At 43.7% G+C, this 21,827-nt stretch overlaps 1 protein-coding gene across 1 annotated transcript in view; it reads left to right on the forward strand.

The window, feature by feature from the left end:
• The window catches only part of EBAG9 (estrogen receptor binding site associated antigen 9), a 136,243-nt gene that overhangs the window by 28,037 nt on the left and 86,379 nt on the right, over nt 1-21,827 (forward strand). The window contains exons 3-4 of the mRNA XM_069621515.1: nt 4,771-4,849; nt 13,238-13,387. Of these exons, the coding sequence (XP_069477616.1) occupies nt 4,771-4,849; nt 13,238-13,387 (229 nt within the window). The remainder of the gene's footprint in view (nt 1-4,770; nt 4,850-13,237; nt 13,388-21,827) is intronic.

The raw sequence follows: 21,827 nt of genomic DNA on the forward strand, positions 1-21,827 counted from the left end.
GCGGAGTAGCTGTTGGGTAAGATTTTCGTTTATCAATATTCCTGACCTGTGTAAACCCCAGGACTTTTGCTGCAGTTTGTGATTATTTTTCCCTTATTCCTAGGTGAGTGGGAATCTTTTTTTCCCCCTTCAGAGTCTTTTACTCTTTTTACGTGCAACCTTTTTATGTCTCTCCATAGCGTGTGATTGGACCGACTAAAGTACTATGGCAGCACACAGTATTTTAAATGCAGTGGCTTCCTTTTAATTCCCTTATTATTTCTTGGGTGAACAAATGTTCCCAAGAAGTAAAGTGGGATTCCCATCCCCTTAGCATTGATTTTATTGAGCCAGCACACCCCAACTTATGTGGAGTGCTGGGGGGATGCAATGTATCCCCTTTCTTATTTACCTGCTAAAATTTTTGTTACAATGGCACGGTCACTTGAATGGCTGGTGGCAGTGGTTTTACCTTCATGACTTGATTATTACTCGCAGGCTGTCAAATCAGTCCTAATTAAAATAAACATTGAGGGTAAAAAAAAAGAAAAAAAAAACGGTTTAGAAAGACCGCTCTGTGACTGCACAGAGCAGTCTTTCTAAATTGAACTGTCACAAGTGTGTGCAGGAGCTGACTCGCATGGCAGGACCGGAAAGCAGCCTCAACGGAGAACGGGTAAGATTATGTGTTCGTTATGGTGGGGGCAGAGTCTTGAGGGGAGGGAGGCAGTGGCGTCTGAGTGAGTGGGGTTTGGGGGCTGAAACCAACCCCCCCCCTCGATTTCGAGCAAATGCAGAGTGGGTGGCGGTTGGGGGGTAGAAAAATGTCCTTTTTTCCGATCTGTTTTTAGTTTTATTTATTTTTATTTTTTTTAATAGGCCACATAAATCAGTCAAAAAACATTGGTCTTTACACAAATCGAGAAAATGACAGAACAGTCAAATCAGCCTCAGTAATACAGAGGAGGGCCACCATTCTGCTAGAATAGTGGGCTCCTTCTTATTTGCCATTTCTTGTTTGCTCGTTGTTTGAGGTCTTCTGCCATTCTAGGCAGGAATGACCTCGGTGGAAGTTTTGTCTTCGGCGGGAATCCTTTGTATTCCCCGCAGAGGCTCCAGAGTGTCTGAGAAGGCACAAAGCGAGGGAGGAGTGAGGAGTACAAAACTCTGCAGCCATTTGTCTTTCACCTTGCCTCAAAGGAACCAGTTGGGGGCTGGCTGTCCTGATTGGACAGTAGAAAAAATTGGGGCAAAAACCCTCCTTTAAAAAAAGAAAAATGTATTCATGTCGAGCCTGACACCAGGGGGTAAATAAGTAGCAGAACACAGGGAGGGAGAGTCAAGGCTACCCCTCTATGACACACTAGGGGTGTGAGAAGACCTACCGAAGGCTAGGAATTATTGTAAACCAACCATTTTTTTGGATTACACAAACGGAGTGAAGATAACACTGATAAAACAAAATGTATTTACAATAAAGATACATACTAAAAATAGAGACAGGGGTAGCCTTGACTCTCCGTCTCTGTGTTCTGTCCTGATTGGGCAGCCAGATTTCCCCATTCTATAAACTGCAGGTAAAGTTCTCAGAAGTTGTGCTGTAGTTCCTGATAAAGACTTTGATTCCGGAAGCTGCTGACAAGTCGACCACTAGAGCTGAATCCGAAGAGAGAGGTGAAGAAATGATGGCTGTAACCATTTCCAGCTACCGTAGACCCTGCTGTGGAACCGGAGCCTGATTCCCGAAAACGTCGACTCCTACCAAGAGGCTGGGGGAACCCACTAGAGTCAAGAAGACCTGCATTTTAACTCGACATGCTGGGACCTTGCAGGGCTGCAAACCGCCAATACCCAGGGACCTCGGCCCTGAGTGGCGTGCATGGTCTTCCGAAGTCTGAAACCATCCAAAACTTTGGTGGATTCCTGCTGGACCTCCAGAGACACTATTGGAATCCTTTACGTCCTTGCACCAGAGTGCAGGACTAGATTCGTGAAGAGAATTCGACCAGCGATATTCATTCTTCATCAGGTACCTATAAAAGGACGCCAAATCCACGATGCCGTGAGAAGCCTCGAGTAATCCTTTCTTTGAAAGCCTTTTCTGATGACTGTTGCTGCAAGTTCCCACCCAAGGTCTGTTTCTTTCATCACCAAATCGAGATTCCAGGGACCGGGTCATGAGTTGCTGCACCATGAAGCCATCCATCCAGGAGCTCTTCTTTCCCCCTAAGGGACTCTACTAGTTTGGGTAATACTTACCTTAAGTCTTGTGTGAATCTTTGGAGCTTGCCCATACCATTCGCCCAGGCCTAATGAGGGAACGCATATAGGGTGCCTTCTGCGAAGTGCCTGAACACTTTAAACTAACTCTAAAGCTAATACGTACTAGTTTAAGAGGATATCCTCTGGAACTCTGACTTTCCTGCAACTGAACCGTTCCTGACCTGCCTACAGCTGGCTCCTAGACCACTAAGGTCCCTCTTCTGCCTCGGAGACCACTCATGCTTCGAATACGGAAAGACTACAAAAGATTAGGGCTTCTGTCTTGAAAAGTACAATGGTGTAAAAGTACTTGCTTGTAAATGAGTTAGTGTTGTAACTGTATCCCTGGAAGAGAATAAGTTACAAATGTTACAAAAGTTATTACTTGCCTTTAGGTCGATGGTTGCTCCTTTAAAAAATATATATGTTGCTTTATTTACTTTGAATAGTGTCCACTCTTCTTAAAAGGAATAGTGTTGGCACTGTTGTATTATTCTTAACTGAATGAGTGTAACATCTACCAATAGGGTTTACCTAGCTTGAATATGAATTCTTCTTAAAGTGTACCTTTGGGTTTTGCTTTCCCTGATCTGCCGAGTGCATTTCTAAAACAGTCTAGTAGTTAATACTTAGCTATGAATTGCCCTTCTTAAAGGTAGACTATGTTCCTTACTTACCTTGAAATCCATTGTGTCTTTCTAAATGTGTATAACTGGGATGTGCTTTCCCTGAAATACTTTAGAGCACTTCTAAAATAGTCATACGAGTCCTTGCTTAACTTAGAATGGTATAACACACTCCTGAAAAGTATCATTGGTTAAACTGTCTACTCCTATGCTTAGAAATAGTGTAATAGTTCAGTTATCAGCTATTGGGTTTAAACTATCGGTTGCCCGTTAATTGCCAGTGCAAGCCACTACTACTACTACTTAAGCAGTGGAGCTGTCATTTCTGTCATTTCTGTGTAATAATTGGTGGCACGAGCCACTACTAGCCAAGTTACTCCCTCTGAACTGTGGTTTGTAACTATATCCATTCTTAAAGGAAGAAAGTTACATATGTTACAAGATTAACTTGTTATTCAGTTTAAGAAATCACCCAATTAGACCAACACTTGTGACAAGTTAATCTTGCAACATATGCAACTTTCTTCCCTCACTTCCTAAAATGAACCTGGCTGCTCTGTCTACGCTACCAAATGTTCTCAGGTGGTGCAGCCTTACACTAAGAGTGGAGCTTTGTTCTGCCTCAGATATGGTTTTATGAATCCCTTAGTCGGATTCTATCCACAAAACAAGTTATTGGATAATCTTTCGATATGCTTCTTACACAATTCCTACACCCTGAGGGGACTTCAATCACAATCCATCATGTGGTCTCTGAAAAGGATTGTGATTGAAGTCCCCTCAGGGTGTGGGAATTGTGTAAGGAGCATATCCAAAGATTGTACACTAACTTTTTGATTATGAAAGGTACGTTTAAAGTATATTTACATTGTTACATGAATGCCCTTTTAAAGAACGCTTATTTGAAAATTGATAATTAAATTAATAAGTATTCATAACCGAAACCTTGAGTTTAGTGTTGCTTGGATACTTGTATTTACTAATTTCATTTGTTCAGCTCTACAGCTCACATTTAAACCTCTTGAGAAAGGCTTGGCTGCTCAGTCACACTACCAACTTGTGTAGTACAGACTTATACCAAATGGTGGGTTACCTAATACCAAGCAGTTAAGTGTTGTGTAGTCTCACAAAGAGTGACTACATCAATTCTTACCTAACTGAGGTAGAGGAAGACCAGTAAAATCGAGGAGAGTAGAGGAAGAGTGGTAGGAGACCAGTAAGATCGAGGAGAGCGGAGGTAGAGGAAGAGGAGTATTTGCCAGTAGGTGAGAGCGAGTGGGAGGGACAAAGGAAAGGGTGTGGAGAGAATCTGAAGTCGTTCAGCGGGAAGTGTCCCTTCAAAAAATTCCAGGAGGGAGTTGGAGAAAGCCACAGCCTTTAAGTTATCCATATCAGTTCAGAAATACAGACAGTAGGGATTTCCGTTCATTTGTTGAACATTGGGGACATGTGGATTTGGGGATGCCAGGGGCTGGAGTGGAGTGAACCCACAGGAAGGCGCAACACTTGAAACAGGACAAAGATTATAATCCTGATTGAAATGTAGGGGAAGATCTGGGACCAAGTGGGAATCAGCGACAAGGAACAGCAACAGAGTACATGCCCTAAATTCTGTAGCCCACATGTATGCAGCGCACTCCTGGAATGCGTCTGTCTGGACTAAAACGTTTGATTCCTTTCAAAAAAGTTCTTTGCCAGGCTTGTCCACATTCTTGAAGACTTTATTTTGGAATGTATTTTTCCGTTGCTAACGTATATACATACTTTCAGTGATTGCTTATTAACGCTCATTAAGATGTTTCTTTTTGCAACATTTTTTTTTAGCAAGGCCATAGTAACACTACCCCTATTTTCAAAAATGTCTTTTGTGAGCTATTTACTAAAAATGTTTGCTCTTTTTCAGGTCAGGAAGAGGGAGGAAGCTCAGTGGAGACCAAATAACTCTACCAACTACTGTAGATTTTTCATCTGTTCCCAAACAGGTAGGAATGATTGCAACGGTTAGCATTATTCTTCCATTCCGTTGTATGTAAGCTTACAGTGGTAGCTCAATTGGCAGGAATATGTAATTTTGAACGCTGTAATCTTTGGTATTTCCGTAGTTCCTTAAGAGCTATAAGTTACATATAAGTACATGAGACACCCACTGACTACCTCATTCATTCAGGCTCATCTCCCAAATGACTCAGAACATTTATTAAAATACACTCGCAAAACACCATTCACCAATATTCTAGCCTTAAGTCCGAAATGGCCAGCAGTAAAGGCAGACCACGGCACGATGATGATAATGTGTTATTTATACAGCACTTTCACCAAAGTGCTTTGCATGAAACGTATTTACATGAAATATCACCCAATTGAGTTGGTCTTGCTGGGATTCGGACCTCCGACCTGCAGATCACACAAAGAACGCAACAGCGAGTGCTGAACTCGAGGAGCTATTTTAATAGCATACATCACCGGCACATCTATTTGCCCCTTACACAAACAACGACAAATTCATTCATCCGTTCAATCGACCCCAGGAACAATGCTGCCCTGGCACCAGATAATCCGCACACCGCTAACCAAAAAGGAAATGGGAGACAAAACAACTCACTTATTTCATAGCATATGTAAACCTGATTCCGAAGCTTGAAACACAATGCAGAGGTAGGCTTTAAACACATCATTCATTACTCTCACTGAGTAATGAATGATGAAACCTACACAGACATTCAATTAACTAGAAAACAGGGTAACGAACGGCTACTTGCGACCATCCAGCTCAAATAGTCACCAGTAAGTATCGGACCCTTAATGTATCCATGCTAGAGGAAGGATCTCATGTGCATAATCTCATCTCCCACACTAGGAGGATTGCATGGAAAAGAAGGGTGCTTGCTATCCATTCTAGAGCACAAGTCACTAACAGACGCCCAGAACGCCCTCAAAGAAAGGAGGCTTGAACAACTTATTCTGGATCTGCCATGCCCAGGAAACCATCTGCACCTCTCGCTCCCATGCCTGCCTCACCTAGGTGCACATCCTACACAAGAGACCAGTCGTGTCACCCCACATACTCTCTAGGACAATGCATTTGACCCTGCCACGCTCAGCACCACCTTAATCCCAAAGGAAGGCACTTCTCAAGGATCACCCGCGCTGTAACTGTGCTATGTTAACTGAACCAGAACCCAAGTGAGAATACTCTGAGCCATCCTTCACTGCACTCACACAGCACTGTCTTAAACCCCACACTTTCACACACCAAAACTCGTAAGTACAAAAAACCTTCAGCAAACATGGCTTACAGAGAAGCTGGGTCCGACACTTTGTTCTCAAGTGTATACATATTATTTAGGTCACAACAAGCAGACAAACAATGCGCACAAGGGTACTTCATGACATTACGCCAAGACAGGCATTAAACATCACTCTTCTAACTAAGCATTGACCTTTGATCATAAATTTGAACAATAGAAAAATAGAACTTTCCTGAAAAAAATAAGTAATTTGTCACTCGTACATGAGCCAAGTGAGCATTCTGCGGCACAGTACAGTAGAATGTCACATACCCTCAATGTATCACTAGTTTGTGGTATAGGGCAAATATCACTCAACCATGTATCTGGTCTGATCACTTTATCATATTTCAGGTTCAATTCCAACATCCGACCTTGAACAAAAGAAATCCTCCAAAACGGGTCTTAAAAAAGTAACTATAAAAAAGTTACCACTGAAAATATAAAAAACTCTAAACCTGATAATGAGCAATACCAAGTACGAGATACCCCTTTGACCTTTGTGGACACTTTTTTGCTCCTCTTTCAATCTAATGCTAGACTTAGTGGCCCCTCTCAAAAGTAAACTTGTTAGAGAGAACACCAGACACCAAAAATGGTTCACCCAAGACTTGGGTACAATGAAAAGGCTCAAAAGACAGGCAGAAACAAGATGGCTAAAATGTCCTTCTGAGGCCTCAACATTTATTTGGAAGACCCTAGATGAAGACTACAAAACAGCCATCTGCAATGCAAAGAAGACCTTTCTCAACAGATTCCAAAAACAATAGATTTGTTTAGTTTATTTATATAGCGCACCAAACCCTCGGGTACATAGGCTCATTAGGTGGGTTACATAATTACGGTTACAGAACATAGATGCAGCGTGAGAAGAATAGATACAAGAACACAAATACAATGATATAGATACATAAATTATGTACAATCCTGTGACCGTAAGAAATGGCAAAAGGCAACTCCCATATTCAGTTGAGTTCTATACAACATATGAGCAGGTAAACCAGCGACAGTTCACTGCAAAGATGTCAGTTGGTTGCCGATTAACAAGGCTAAACCACCGTTATGGAATCTCCTGGGTGAGAAGCCAGTTTTTTACTTTTTTTTCTGAAACTCATGAATGAGGGTTCTGCTCTTAGGTCTGTAGGTAGGGAGTTCCACAGTTTCGAGGCTAGGACGGGGATGCTGCTACCCCCTGATTTCTGAAGGTTAAATCTAGGGACTCCAAGGCAATGTTGTTGAGTCGATCTAGTTGGCCGGTCTGATTGGCTTTTTGTAAATCTACATGTCAAGTATTTAGGTTTTAGGTTCTGAATTGGATAGGAATTTGTGAGGCCTAGCGTTTTGAACGAGATTCTGTTCTTGGCAGATGGCCAATGGTAGTTGTGTCTGGCGTCTGAGATGTGATGAGATCTTGGTATATTCAGGCAGATCTAGGCGCATTATTTTGCAATATTTGTCATTTTTAAAAAATTTTCTTAGGTGTTCCTAGATATAATGCATTACAGTAGTCCGTTTCTGAGACAATAAGTGCTCTGGCCAAAGTAGAGCAACTTATTGTAGGTAGGAACGGTCTGCAGGCGTTTATTAGTTTACAGGTGTATGCTGTGGCGGAGGCTGTCACATTCACTTGTCTGTTCATGGTCACGGCTGAGTCGAGGCAAAAGCCCAGTGTTTTGACTTCTTTGGACACCAATATGGTGATGCTGTCTATATTGAAGGCTTTAAACTTGTCAAGTTTATTTAGTATAGATTGGGAACCAATAAGTAGTTGTTCAGTCTTGTCATCGTTCAGGCAAAGGCCATGTGTGGCCATCCATGCCTGGATGACCAGGTGGATTTTATTCAGAAGTTTCAAATCGAGAGCATAGTTCCCAGTGATGGGGATGAGAATTTGGGTGTTATATGCATAGTTAGTGTAAGTAACACCCACATGGTCAAGGTTGTAAAACGAAGCGTTGGTGAAACACAAGACCCCTGAGGTACTTTACAAGTCACCGCAGCTGGATCAGCTGATGCGCTAGGTGCAAAGACCCTCATTGTTCTATGGTCCAAGAATGATTGGATCCACACATTGGCTTTGTCAGCGAAATGAGCTGCAGAAGATAAATGATTGCACAGGACTTCATGATTGACTAAGTCGGATGCAGCAGATAAGTCTAACGGAAGTAAGAGGGATAGGTTTCCTTTGTCTTTTTGGTCGTCCATTTGGGTCTTCAGGTTTATTATGGCAGTTTCAGTACCATATCTAGGTCTAAGCCCTGATTGCTGCAGGTAGTAGATTGTTAGTTTTTAGGTGGGCCTGTATCTGTAATTAGGCAGCCCTGTCTAGCATTTTCAGCAGCAAAGGTATTGTGGTGATAAGTCGGTAGTTTGTGGGGACTTTTTGATCCAAGTTACTTTTTTTCAAAAGAGGGAGTACCCAAGCATATTTTAGATTAGTTGGGACAATACTAGTTTTGAATGATAAAAGGTAGTGATGAAAGGCGCGAGATCTCTCGCTGCCTCTTTAATAATATCTGCAGGGCAAATGTCTCCCTTACAACTGGCTAGTTATTAGGTTTTTGACTTCCTTAACAGAGAGGCATGAATTTGAATTGGCTACAAGGATTTGTGGTGGTAGGCTGGGCTTTGTGTGCCAGTGGCTCGGTGGAGATACTATGTTTTTTTATATTCTATTTTATCTTGACGCATTGATATTTTATAGAGTAGGGGTTCTTGAATCTTGGAACACCAAGTTTTATCTTTAGTATGTGTTTCAATAGGTGGTATAGATGACTCGTGCTCCCTAAGGATGGTAAATAGTTCCCTAGTACCTGATTTGGTGTTGGTGATTCTGTTATATGTATCACTTTTGGTTTTGAGGATAGCTGCTTTTGTAGCAGCTAGCAGCTTTTGAGAGCAAGTCTTTAGGGCGGTAGGGTGGTTTTTCCAAGAGGTTTCTGCATGTCTTTTGGTGTTGCATAGAGTTTTGAGGGTAGCGGTGAACCAAGGGTTTAGGTGAGCATGCAGCTTGGCTTTGCACATCTTCACAGGAGTGATTGTGTCAATAGCTTGGCCGAGAGTTGAATTGTATAAATCAACTAATGTTGTAGGGTCCGTGCTTGTGCTTGAGTGGTTCAGAATAGGTTTTAATAGAGGCAGTACATTCTCTACTGTGACATTATTATTATTTCTGGTAAGGGACGATGGTGCCAGAGCATTGGTGAGGTTGGGTAGAGTGCTAGATTGCAAGTTAAGAGACAATATGGTGGTCCGACCAGGCACATGGTGTATTAGCGAGTATATTGATCTCACAATTCAATTCCGCAATCCAGTCTAGGATTCTACCTTTGTAATGAGTGGGCTTCATGATACAATGGAAGAAACCTAGTTCTGAGGTTGAATTATCTACAGTAGTGGCAGAGTCATCAGTTGTATCTTGGAAGCCTAAGTTGAAGTCTCCAAGTAGCAGGATTTGAGATCCTGGTTTAATGTTGGCGGATAGGAGTAATATCTTCCTCAAAGGTAGAGACAGGGCCCGGGGGCCTATACACAAGATGCATTTTTAAAGTACGTGTAGCAGAGAGAGGGAGCTTCATGGATAAAAGTCCAGCTGAAGGGAAATGGTGATTAGGCGAGGCTCTTAAACCGATATGAGTTTTTAGAAATAACGGCGGCGACTCCACCTTTTGGATGATTCTCTGTCTAATCAGATGATGGTGTAGTTATCTGGAATGGCTAAGGATATAGACTGGCCTGCTGCAGCATGGAGCCATGTCTCTGTAATGGCCAAAATGATGTAATAAGGTCAGCAATGTCTAACGCATGTGCTGTCAAAGACCTTGCATTGATAAGAGCTCCCTTGATGGGGACAATGTTATTCGGTTTGTTTAAAGGTACTATAGTCTTAGTTTGGAGGGTGGGATCGTTTAAGGGCATGCAGAGGTGTGGTTTGAGGGTCTTTTTATTGTTAGATATAGATTTCGTGTTAATTACCTCTAGGATTAGAAGATGGTTATTGTAGTACATGGTTGGTTAGGAACAGGTCTGGGAGCGTAACGCTGGATCCATTGGATGGGCTCAGTGGGTTAGTATAATTTGTTGTACTGGTGGCCAAGGAGTTAAGTATGGTGGGATGTGCTGGCCAAGAAGGCAAGAGTTTTGTCGGTGCTATTGTGTCATGAGGTAGTGAGGTGGACATCATAGGGGAAATACTCTGCTTACTTAGTGTGGTAATGAAGACCTGGGTTGGTTGCAGAGTAACATACTCCTCATTTCTGGCTATAGTGCCTAGGGCGAGGGGGATCATTATGAGTAATAGGGCATCTCTGATTATAAGCCAAGAATACGTAGGAATGGTCTTCTTCATAGGCATGATTAACCGACAATATTTGATGGCTAATGGGCAGTATTTGATACAGGTCGGTAGGCAACAGTGCATCAATTATACTAGGAGCATCAAATGATGCATAGGGCACAGAGGTAGGCAAGATGCAACAGTCAAGCAGGTGCCGTAATTATACTAGGAACATCAACTGAAATACGCGGGTGGAGCAATTGGGCACAGTCTACAATACTAAGAGTATTTCTTTTGTACTGATTCCTGGAAATAAGATGGAATTATTCAGGTTAATTCTGTCCATTACTGTACTTATCCGTACATGAAGCTATTTGGTATGCATATACTAGGGATTTATCACATTGCTTACCCTCTTTGTGCCTTTAACCTGTGAGTTCTTTTAATGTTCTGTAAAACTGGCTGTGCTTAAACAGAGAAAAAAACAGAACTACTCCTAATTGGATCCTCAGAACTCCCTGCCACCCCACCTCAGAGGAATATCCCACCTAGCTTCCGCAAAGCAATCAAAACTATGCTTTAGGTCACAACCTGCCACACGTCCCACCCCTCCCACCTTTACAGGTTACCCATTGGAATTGACTCGTGTAACTAAACCACCTGTAAGTACTGTGCACTGTACCCATGTATCCTAACTTTGCTACACTGATTGTAACCTGTAAGCAAAGCATGTACCTCATAACTCAGACACATTCTTGTAACAGCGCTTTGATGCCTCTGGGCTGCCAGTGCGCTCTATGAATGCAAAAAATAAAAATAAATATATCTATAATATGGTCTTGTTCCTATCGGATTGGTCCTATGTGAAGTAAAGACATTTTTTTGTATAAGAAACAGTACGTGTAATTGCCATTTAACTTGTATTTTTAGTACCAGTTCAAAGCAAACTTAATCAAAACACGGTGTATAGAAATGCTGAGCAGTCATTGCCCCCTCTCTTTCTCACACATAAAAGATAATAACTTTTTGTGTTGCCCCGTGTGATCCCAGACGTTCCAGTCAACTCTTAAGTGTACCTCTGATCTAATGAATAAATAAGTAAAAATACGGGCTCTCTGCCCAATCTCTCACCTTTAGAAAACAGTTCTGTAGTAATCGGGCTCTAGCCCGGGTGCCACGCGTGTGTTGTGCAGGCCAGCGCCATGTTAATTCTTTGTTTATAATTCGTAGCGTGCATGTGACGTCATACGCCTAATGCACGTGAAGTCACTGCTACGTTTGCACTGTCATCAAAATGTGTTCTGGAGGGCCTATGACTGCTCTCCCAGATGACCAATTGTACGGTTTACATTAAATGGCCATTTGCCACTTATCACAAGGCGGTGTAGAAATATTCTGATTTGAATGAATCTGGCCACTTTTAAGATGCGTACTGCACACAACCCTTCTGCTTATGCCAATCACCTATCCCCATACATTGTTAACATGAGAATTCATGATCAGAGTATCGGGTGGGGATTAGGAGTTAAATTAGTCTGGTGTGGTCACCATTGATGAGTGCTTAACTAACCTCATATTGTTGCGAAATGCCGTAGGGCCTTCACTATGCACTTCCCCATATTTAAAATTTCTCGTAATTCACAATTAACATTTGTTGTATTTTGTGATAACAGGGTTTATTCCATCACCTGTTATATATATGCTGAAATTCTATCTGACAAAAGTGAAATGTGTACTTCACAAAAACCTGCTAGTCAATTGTTCATTCGTTTCAATACATTAATGAGGGTGCAAAGTGATTATCGTATATCGTCTCTCAAATGGCACAATAGTTTTTCATCACAAGGGCGGCCTTCGATGAGGACTTGCTGCGGTGGTTGCTGGGAGAAGAAAGTTTGGTGTATCAGTGTAGGGCCAGGAAAGTGACTATGGGGCTCACACCAGAGTCACAGCCCAGGACTTTGAACTTTTTTCTTGTTCATGCTGGGCTCCTCCTGGCTATGTTAAATCATGAACCCGCTCACCTAAATTTTAGAACGCAACTGGCTCTTTGGTCTGCCGCCCTGTTCATCAAGCTCTCGTAATATGAGGTCACTGGTGGCATGTAGAGCTAGGCAAATACAATGGATCCAAGGCCCTCTAAAGAGTAAAATAGGCACACTAAGAAGTGACCCAACTTGTATCATATACAGTGTGTTCACATTTTTTATTGGCCCCTTCATTTATTCTCTGATTTTGTATTGCACTTCAGGGCTTACAAAAGCTACCGGCCCACTAGCATTGTCGAGGAGATTTTATGAAGGGCTAGTACCATTTGCATGGTACCAGACCTTGCGGGTGAGCATGGGGTTGTTGGAAACTTTAGCTTGACATTTACTGAAAACAAACTTTGTTTGCAGCTAATGTTTCACTGTTAATGCCTGGCCTCTGTGTGGCAGCATTGCACTAAATATGTGCTTGTGGTGACGTGCACCTTTTTACATAAAGCACTGGCAAATATTTTGTCAGCCGGTCATCGTGGGGCGAGTGCCTTTCTCTTAGGCATAATATGTAAACTAAGGTGTAGTGAGATTTTTAAGAATTTGCAAGGACTGCGCTTGCATAATTGATTAAACATGCATTATAGTGGAAACCTCACAGCCCAGCCTTGTCCCCTCTTTCATGATCTTGTATCACATTAATAGATTTTGTTGTACAGTGCTCCATCAGTTTCCCCTTGTTTTGGACTATATAAAAAAAACACACATACTCTAGTGAATAGTATGTTAATCCTCCAAAATTAAACTGTGTTTATTTTCTGTACTAAGGCAGAAGTAGAAGAATGGAGCTCCTGGGATGAAGATGCACCTACAAGTGTTAAGGTGGAAGGTGGTAATGGAAATGTGCTGTCACAAATGGATGAAAACGAACCAGACTATTTTAGGGATATGACGCCAACCATAAGGAAAACACAGAAAGTAGGTGCCTGCACTGCCATTTAATGCCATTGGTTTGTCTTGTGACATGAAAATACTTAATTGAAAATGCTGGGATTGCCAAAAACGACCAGCAATATTTTACCTTGCATTCACTAATTTTCCGGACCTGCCGTTGAAAAGTGTACTCTTCAGCAATGTACTTTCTGGATCGAAGACCAATCTAGGTTGCATGTGTGTGCCACCTATACTGACTCTGCATTACCCTACTGCTGCCACCCTTCAAGATGGGGTTGGCCATCATGTTTATGCCACCAGATTTGACTCTGTGTTACTTGCTGCTGCCACTCTCCTAGATGGACTAGGCAACATGTATGTATGTCTGTTCCTCACAAGCACTTATGTAACTAAAGTAAGCCTTCTTAACAGTGCCACGATGCCTGAGTGCAGTTGTGCGTTTTACAAATGCAAATAAATACATTTTCAAAGTATCAAAGCACACAAATCTGAGAATCGTTATCTCCACCAAAATAGGTCTTCATTATACTACCAATATGAGTTCAAATGCATGAGATTTTTTATTTTTTTATTTATTTAAATTTATATAGCGCGCTAGCAGCCCATGGGCTTTGAGGCGCTGTTACTTGCAAGAGCTTAGTTTCAGGAATAGTGGCATTCAATGGTACATTATGAATTCTACAAGGCATAAAACTAATATTTTGGTTGGTACAGTTAGTCATTACAATACAGTTTATGCAGTAGGAACATATGCATATGATATGGATACCACTGGTGCGGCACAACTTATGTGAATAAGATGGTTTTCATGGTTTTGCGGAAGGCACTGAGGGAGGCCTCACCTCGCATTGTGGGAGGTAGGGCGTTCCAGTGGGTGGGTGTGAGATATGGGAAGCTGGATCAGCCCGCTCTAGCTTTTTTTTTTACTAATGGCACAGACAGCATGTTTGTATATGGTGATCTGGTTGGCCTAGTAGAGGAGACGGGGTGGATCCTTTGAGAGAGGTAGTCGGGGGCAGAAAGGTGAATGCACTTGTGGGTCAGTGTCAGAGTCTTGAAGATGATTCTTTGTTTTATTGGGAGGCAGTGGGCTAGTTTTCTGGCCTCTGATATGTGTTCTCTTTTGGCAATGCCTTGGGCTGCCCGGAGAGCACTGTTCTGTATGATTTGTAACCTCTCTAGGTTTTTGTTGGAGGTGCCTACGAAGAGTACATTACAGTAGTCACGCCTAGATCCAGTGATTGCTCTGGCTATGTTTGTGCAGTGTTCTTTGGAGAGAAAGGGCCTGACTGCGTTGATTAGTTTGGCATGATATGCATGATATGCAGCCGCAGAGGCTATAGCGTTGACTTGTCTATCCATGGATAGGTTGGAATCCAAGTAGACTCCAAGGGTTTTGACTGATTCTGAGACAGGTATTTTGATGGAATCTATGGTGAAATGGCTGAATTGGGAGTCTCGGTTTTTCAGCGTGTCGGGTGAGCCTACCAGGAGGAGTTCAGTCTTGTCGGAGTTGAGGCATAGTCCATTGTCTGCATCCAGGCTTGGATGGTGTTGTTGAGGGTCATGGAGTCAGTGTTATAGTCGCCAGTGAGGGTGAGGAGAATCTGTGTGTCGTCGGCGTAGTTAGTATAAGAAATGCCCATGGCGTTGAGGATGAGGAAAAGGGGTTGTGTGAAAATGTTGTAGAGGGTGGGTGGGAGGCAGGAGCCTTGGGGCACACCGTAGAGTATATTTGGTGAGGCGGATGCTAGGTCAGGGAATACTTGCATGGTTCTGTCTTGTAGAAAGGAGGTGATCCATGCTGTGGCTTGAGGGGAGAATTTGGCAGTAGAGGAGAGGTGGTGGCATATGACGTCATGGTCAACGAGGTTGAAAGCCGCGGATAGGTCAAGAAGTAAGAGAAGTGCAGGTTTGCCCATGTCTCTGGCATCGTCCATCTGGATTTTCAGGTCAAGTTAAGGCAGTTTCAGTCCTGTGTCTGGGGCGGAAGCCAGATTGGCGGAGTCCTAGGAGTTTGTTCTCTTCAATGAAGTGTTGAAGCTGCAGGTATGGTGCTTTGTCCAGTATTTTGAGGAGGAACGGGACAGTGGTGATAGGTCTATAGTTGTTGGGGGATGTGGGGTCGAGAGTAGATTTTTTTTTTTGAGAGGGCGGACCCAGGCTTCCTTGAGGGAGGCGGGGACTTTCCCTGTGGCAAATGAGGCATTTACAAAGGCTGCAAGGAAGGGAGCAAGCGCTTCAGTGCAGTCTTTGATAATGGTGGCTGGGCAGGCATCACCTTTGCAGTTGGAAGGTTTGATGTTCCTCATTATGTTGATGTCTTTTTCTAGAATGGGTTTGAATGAAAAAGGTTGGGGGGTCCGGGGCTGGTGGTGGGATGGGGGTGTGGGTGTTGGGTAGGGATTGCTTGGTGGCTAATATTTTGTTTTGGAGCAGGCTCAATTTATTTTTCATGGCTGTTTGTATATCATCACACCAGGCTTTGTCTTTGGTGAAGTTCTGGGGGGCAGGGGTAGGTGTCTCTAGCTCCCTGAAAATGGCAAAGATTTCTTTGGTGCTGGATTGGGCTTCCGAGATTCTGGATTCAAAGGATTTGGCCTTTGCTTGGGTGATTGCTTTTTTATATTTGGTGGAGCAGGATTTAAAGGTCATTTTGTCTTTGTCAGAGTGGGACATTTGCCACTGAGTAAGAGCAGCCTTTTTTTCGTTGCGGAGTGTGAGGAGGTCTGGGGTGAACCAGGAGTTGGAATGGGTGGCGGGTTTAGACTTGTGGGGTTTAAGGGGGGCAATGGAGTTAATAGCTGCTTTGATGGCAACTTCGTAGGCTGTAGCGAGTGTTTCTGGGTCAGTGGAGAAAGGGGGTCTGAAGGCTGGGCCTTGGAGGAAGGACAGTAGCCTTTCCTTAGTGAGCTGGCGGGAGCTTCAGGTGAGGCAGGGTGGCAGTGGTTGGGGTGGGGGTGGTGGAGCAGGTGATGAGGATGCTGAAGGTGATGATGTGGTGGTCGGACCATGGGGTGGGAGTGTTCCCAGTGATGAGTGGGCAGTTATGTTGTGCGATCCAGTCGAGAGTTCTCACCTGGGTGTGGGTTGTGCTAAAGATGGTATTATTGTAGCCCAGAGCCTTGAGGGCTGAGTCAAGGGATCTGGCTGCTGGGTCCTTACTGTCCTGGAGACCTAGGTTAACGTCCCCAAGGAGAATGGCTTTAGATTGTTTTTTGAGGTTGTCGGAGAGAAGGTGGATAAGAGAGGCTTGGAACTCGCCTGTTGGGCCTGGGGGGCGGTAGACAATGTGGATAGCAATGGTACATTGGGGAGAGAGAGAGGTTGATTTTGACTTGGAGGTAGTCACTGTTGTTATGCAAGGATTTCTCTACCTTCCTGATAGAAAAGCAGTCTTTGGCAGTGATTGCTACGCCTCCACCTTTGGATAGACGATCTTGTCTAGTGATGGAGTATCCAGGGGGTAGTGTGAGCGCCGGGCCGGAGGCCCCGTGTAGCCATGTTTCTGAGATCATGATCAGATCGAGATCATGGGTGGTTAGGAGGTCGTGGATGTCTAACGCGTGGGCATTGATGGACCTAGCGTTGATCATAGCGCATTTAAGATGGGGTTCCATAGTGGCTGTAGGGGGTTTCATGGGGAGAGTAAGTGGGGTGGTGTGCACGGGTGCGCTATGGGAGTTGGCGGAATTGCAAACCACAGAGTTTACACTGGGGGCTCATTTTCAGTGGTGGTAGACACAAGTGGTAACACATTTGGCACAGTAGCATTCAAAATGGGGGTAGAAGAATTGCAAACGACAGATTTTACACTGGGGGGCTCATTTTCATTGGTGGTGGACACAAGTGGTAACACATTTTGTTTGGGAGTGGCACCATTGTGGGTGTGGTAGAGTACTTTATTAGCCACCAATTAGTCCGTATTCGTGGTTGCTGTAGGCTTTGGATTAGGGCGGCAGAGTCTAGCCGTGATCATAAGTGGAGAGGGCGGCAAGGTGCGTGAGCTTAGCCGGGCATTGCGGGAGCTCGTGGGGAGGGGCTGGGAGTTGTAGCTAGCCTGTAACGTGCGGGTGCGTAATCTGAGGCACCTGGTAGTAAAGCATGGGTATGAGCGTGCTGAGCCAGCCTGAATGGTAAGGAAGTGTATTCTTATTAGGCACAAATGACAGCTGAGATTTGGAGAGAGTATTCACAATAAGTCACATGGAGTTGTCAGAAACCTCTCTGCCCATTACATAGAAGAGGCAGCTTATATAGAGAGATCGATAATATGAAATCACATTGGCCCGAATTCAGGTGTGCCCTACCAAACAGGTTTGCATTACGGTAACGTTTCCTTGCAACAGATGGCCGGCATTTAGCCTTGTGGTTTCTTGTACCCTTTCGCAACATAGGGTTCAGCCTATCACTTCTATGGAAAAACAACATAACTGCAACAGTATACCAAATGCGGTAATGATGGAGAAAAAGAGATGCCGTGTACTGAAGTGACGTTGGGTTGCTGGGCTATGGAAGAATCTGCCAGGCCGGAAGTGTGTGCAACATGTAAAGCTGATTATACATGGTACTCAGAAAGCAGTTAGGTGTGATACCCCAAAACTCAAAACATTTTAAGAGTGACATCACAAAAAATAGGCAAAAAGAGAGACGCACTGAAAACACATTAAAAGACATAAACCTCACACATTAGAGTATAGTGAGATGGCCATCCATGTCAGTAGCCATGAGGCCGGATATTTCACCCTGCAGAGCCCTTGCTAACTCCTCTGGGTATTTGGTCACCTTGACAATCATCATCCTGATGTCTGGGGGCATGCCAGAGGCTCGCTGAACACGGCAATGTATCAGACGGCTCACCAAGCACCCTACATGGTGAGAGCAACAAGGAGGGCCAGGAAGATCCTACCATGTAATATGGATGAACCAAAAGAGACAAAAACACGCTGGATCCATAAGAAAAGGGACAAGGATGCAGCCCCGTTAGTGGCATGGAGAGTAGACCCAATATCTCTGAGGTGAAGCACAAGTGCAGAAATTAGGAGGAGACCCCAGTACCAGAACATGTATGCAGGAGTACAGGATGCAATGAGATATAAGACACCCACAATAATAACCCATCTGGTACAACAATCAGGGCAGTATCTTCTCCAAAAGGAAGAGTCCATCTGTGTCGCCCCTATGCGATGCAAATATGTGGTGATCTAGAAACAAAAGAATGAGGACCACCAGCATGTAAAGTCACAATGCACTTTGAGGGCAGTGATTGTGAAGGCAAAGTTCTCTATGACAGCTGGTACAATCAATATGGTGTAGAAATTGAACAAATCTGGCAGACGAGACACGATATTGTAGCACAATGGCTGCCAATGTTCCAGTATAGATGGGTGTACCACACCGTGTCAGCTAAGTGAAGGACCACTGCAACGAGTATCGAGGTAAATCAGGTGCGTGTGGCATAAAGAACAGCAGCTGCTGAGGCGCTGGGACCTCTTTGCAAGCCATACATGCCCTCTTAGGCAAGGTGGATGAGGAGGTTCTTTGTCCTGGACCCCTGTAGTTGCCTCAGTCTAGGTTGTGCCGCCTTGATGCACTGGGTGTCGTAAGCTTGTCGGACAGTCAGCCAGCCAATCGCGCCAGAGTGCATTTGGGTCTCCAAGGAGACTAAGCACAGGGAATTTCGGGCACCTCCCTCACTTCCTGCCGACCCTAGACACTCAGTCCTGAAGCCCGCAAAAGGCCCACGAACAAAGGGAGCCACACAGAGACAAACACAGAAAGGACCTTTCCAAAAAGAAATGGTGAAAAAAGAAGACCGTGAGCCGTTTAAACAAAGGGGCTTAAGGCGCCATCATGAAAAACATGGCTCCCGTGATTTTTAGCTACCGGTGTTCGCGGTCGGGGAAAAAATCATGGTAGTTCATTGTAAAACCAGTGCCACCAGCCTTTTCAATAGGAAAGGGTAGCATTTGACTGCTACATGAGAGTTTAGACACAGGTGATACTATGCAACCCCCGCCTCCCCCCAGGACTCCATTGTAAAATGGTGTGTGCTGGGTCTATGAATTTGGAAAATACTAATAAAGTCAATTTCACTTTACATTCTCTGGGAAACAGTAGTTTATCGTAAAGAAGGTATTTAAACCTTTGGAAAGTCTAAAAGACATCCCTGGGTCACTGCACCTAGGGTGCTGTGTAACACACATTAAAAGATGATGCCTATGGAGATATCTAAAGCGCCATAATCGGAGAACACAAATGTAAAACACACATTTAAAATACATGGAAGAGTGGGAAAAAAGGCTCACACTCTTTGCAGGAAAAAAAGTCTTCAAAATCCAGCAAAGTTGCCGGGGGTCTCTAAGGTGAAGGGAATTGGCACATTTCTGAGAATTCTTCCTAACACTCGTCCCCCCCAGACTAAGGGACAGGAGGATTTAATCCACCCCTGGATGAATCTCCTTACTCCAGTTGGTCAAACATTCTGGAGAGACCATAAGCATTTTGGTGATTACACCCTGACCTGTGTTCAATGGTAAAATCAAACCCCTGTAGACTGATTGACCATCTTAACAATTTAGGATTTTCCCCCTTCATCTGCATTAACCATTTCAAGGGTTGGTGGTAAGTCTGAATAACAAAAGTAGATCCATACAAGTATGGTCTAAACTTCTTCAGTGACCACACAATAGCAAAACATTCTCTTTCAATGGTTGCCCACCTTGTTTCTGGTTCCTTCAGCTTCCTGCTGATGAAGCAGATGGGGTGCTCCCTACCTTTCTCACCCAGCTGACTCAGAACTGCTCCTATACCAGTGGTGGGAGCATCTGTTTGCACAATGAAGGTTTGGTTGTAGTCAGGAGCTCTTAAAAATGGAACTTGACAAAGGGCTTTAAGTCCTTCAAATGCCTTAGTGCACTCATCATTCGACCTGACCTTTTTAGGAAATTTGGGTGAGGAGACCACATTTAAGGGAGAAGCTATGGACACATAGTTTTCAATGAAGTTCCTATAATAACCAGTGAGACCTAAGAAGGCTCTCACCTGGGTTTGAGTAGTAGGGGTGGCCCATTCTTGTACAGCTTGTACTTTGCTAGGCAGTGGCCTTATTTCACATCCTCCTACCTGATGTCCAAGGTAGACCACTTTGCTCTGACCAATTTGACATTTACTTGCCTTTATGGTCAGATGGGCCTGCTCAAGAGCCTGCAAAACATATCCTAAGTGGTCAACATGTTCTTTCCAAGTAGGGCAGAACACTGCTATGTCATCCAAGTATGCCAGGCAGAAGTCCTCCATCCCATTCAGAACTCGATTAACCATCCTTTGGAATGTTGCAGGTGCATTCTTTAATCCAAAAGGAATTACCTTAAACTAGTAGAGGCCTGCTGGGTTTGAAAATGCAGTTTTCTCCTTGGCATGGTCTGTCAGGGCTATTTACCAATAGCCTGACGTTGGGTCAAATGTACTGAGGTACTTGGCTGAACTAAGTTTGTCCACCAAATCATCTGTCCTAGGTGAAGGATGGCCATCAGTCTTTGTGACTGCATTTAGAGCTCTATAGTCCACAACTAATCTCAACTCCTTGGATCCTGCCTTTGGCACTAGCACAACTCAATTCCGAAGGAACCACCATTGGTTGCCCGTACAGCAGAGGTTGCTCTTTAAGACCCTCTGTTTGATTTTAAGGGGCATCCAAGGGACTGCTCCAAGATATCTTGTGTCAAAAATGTCTATCACTCAGAATGTTGTCTTCAGTCATCACGGCACCAGTTATTGGTGGTTCTGTATTCAAATTCTGTGACCTGGGGTGATGGACGCTTTTCCTGTGCAGGGCCAAGAGCTTGGAATGCTCTACTCTATGAACTTCTTAACATTGAGTCCCTGCTGGAATTCAGGAAAAAATGAATACCTATCGTTTTGATTAAAATAGAGACAATGCTGGCTTTCTGGTTCTGTGCTGTTATTACATCTACGTCCAGATGAAATCTTTTTTGCCCGGTTCCTTTTGTGGATATGCGCTATATGTGTAAAATACGTAAAACATGCATAGTGCATTGAAAATGCATACAGAAATGATTGTGCTGCATTTGGAAATGAATCTAAAATCAATCTCCCATGCTATTTAATCTTTACCTTGCCGATCTTTGGAGTGAGAGTCAAGAGTGGAAAAGTTATCCACCTAAGTGGAGGGATTTGACTGTGAATATTTTGTCATATGATGATGATTTAGTATTGTTGGATTACACTCGGGGTGGTCTACAGAGAGCATTGGAGGGGGTCAAAAGATATTTGGATAAAAACAAGCTGTCAATGAATACTTTGAAAACTTTTGTTCTCCAGCATGGGGTCTGGCATGAATTCACATGCTCATGAATATTCCCCGTCGTCAGGCTGGGAATCCTCGGGAAAGAAAAAATCTATCATTTTCGTTTCTGTTTTGTCTTTCTTAGTAGTAGCCAAT

The sequence above is a fragment of the Ambystoma mexicanum genome, chromosome 5q (genome assembly GCF_040938575.1).
Source record: "Ambystoma mexicanum isolate Mex_15411 chromosome 5q, UKY_AmexF1_1, whole genome shotgun sequence".
Lineage (NCBI taxonomy): Eukaryota > Metazoa > Chordata > Amphibia > Caudata > Ambystomatidae > Ambystoma > Ambystoma mexicanum.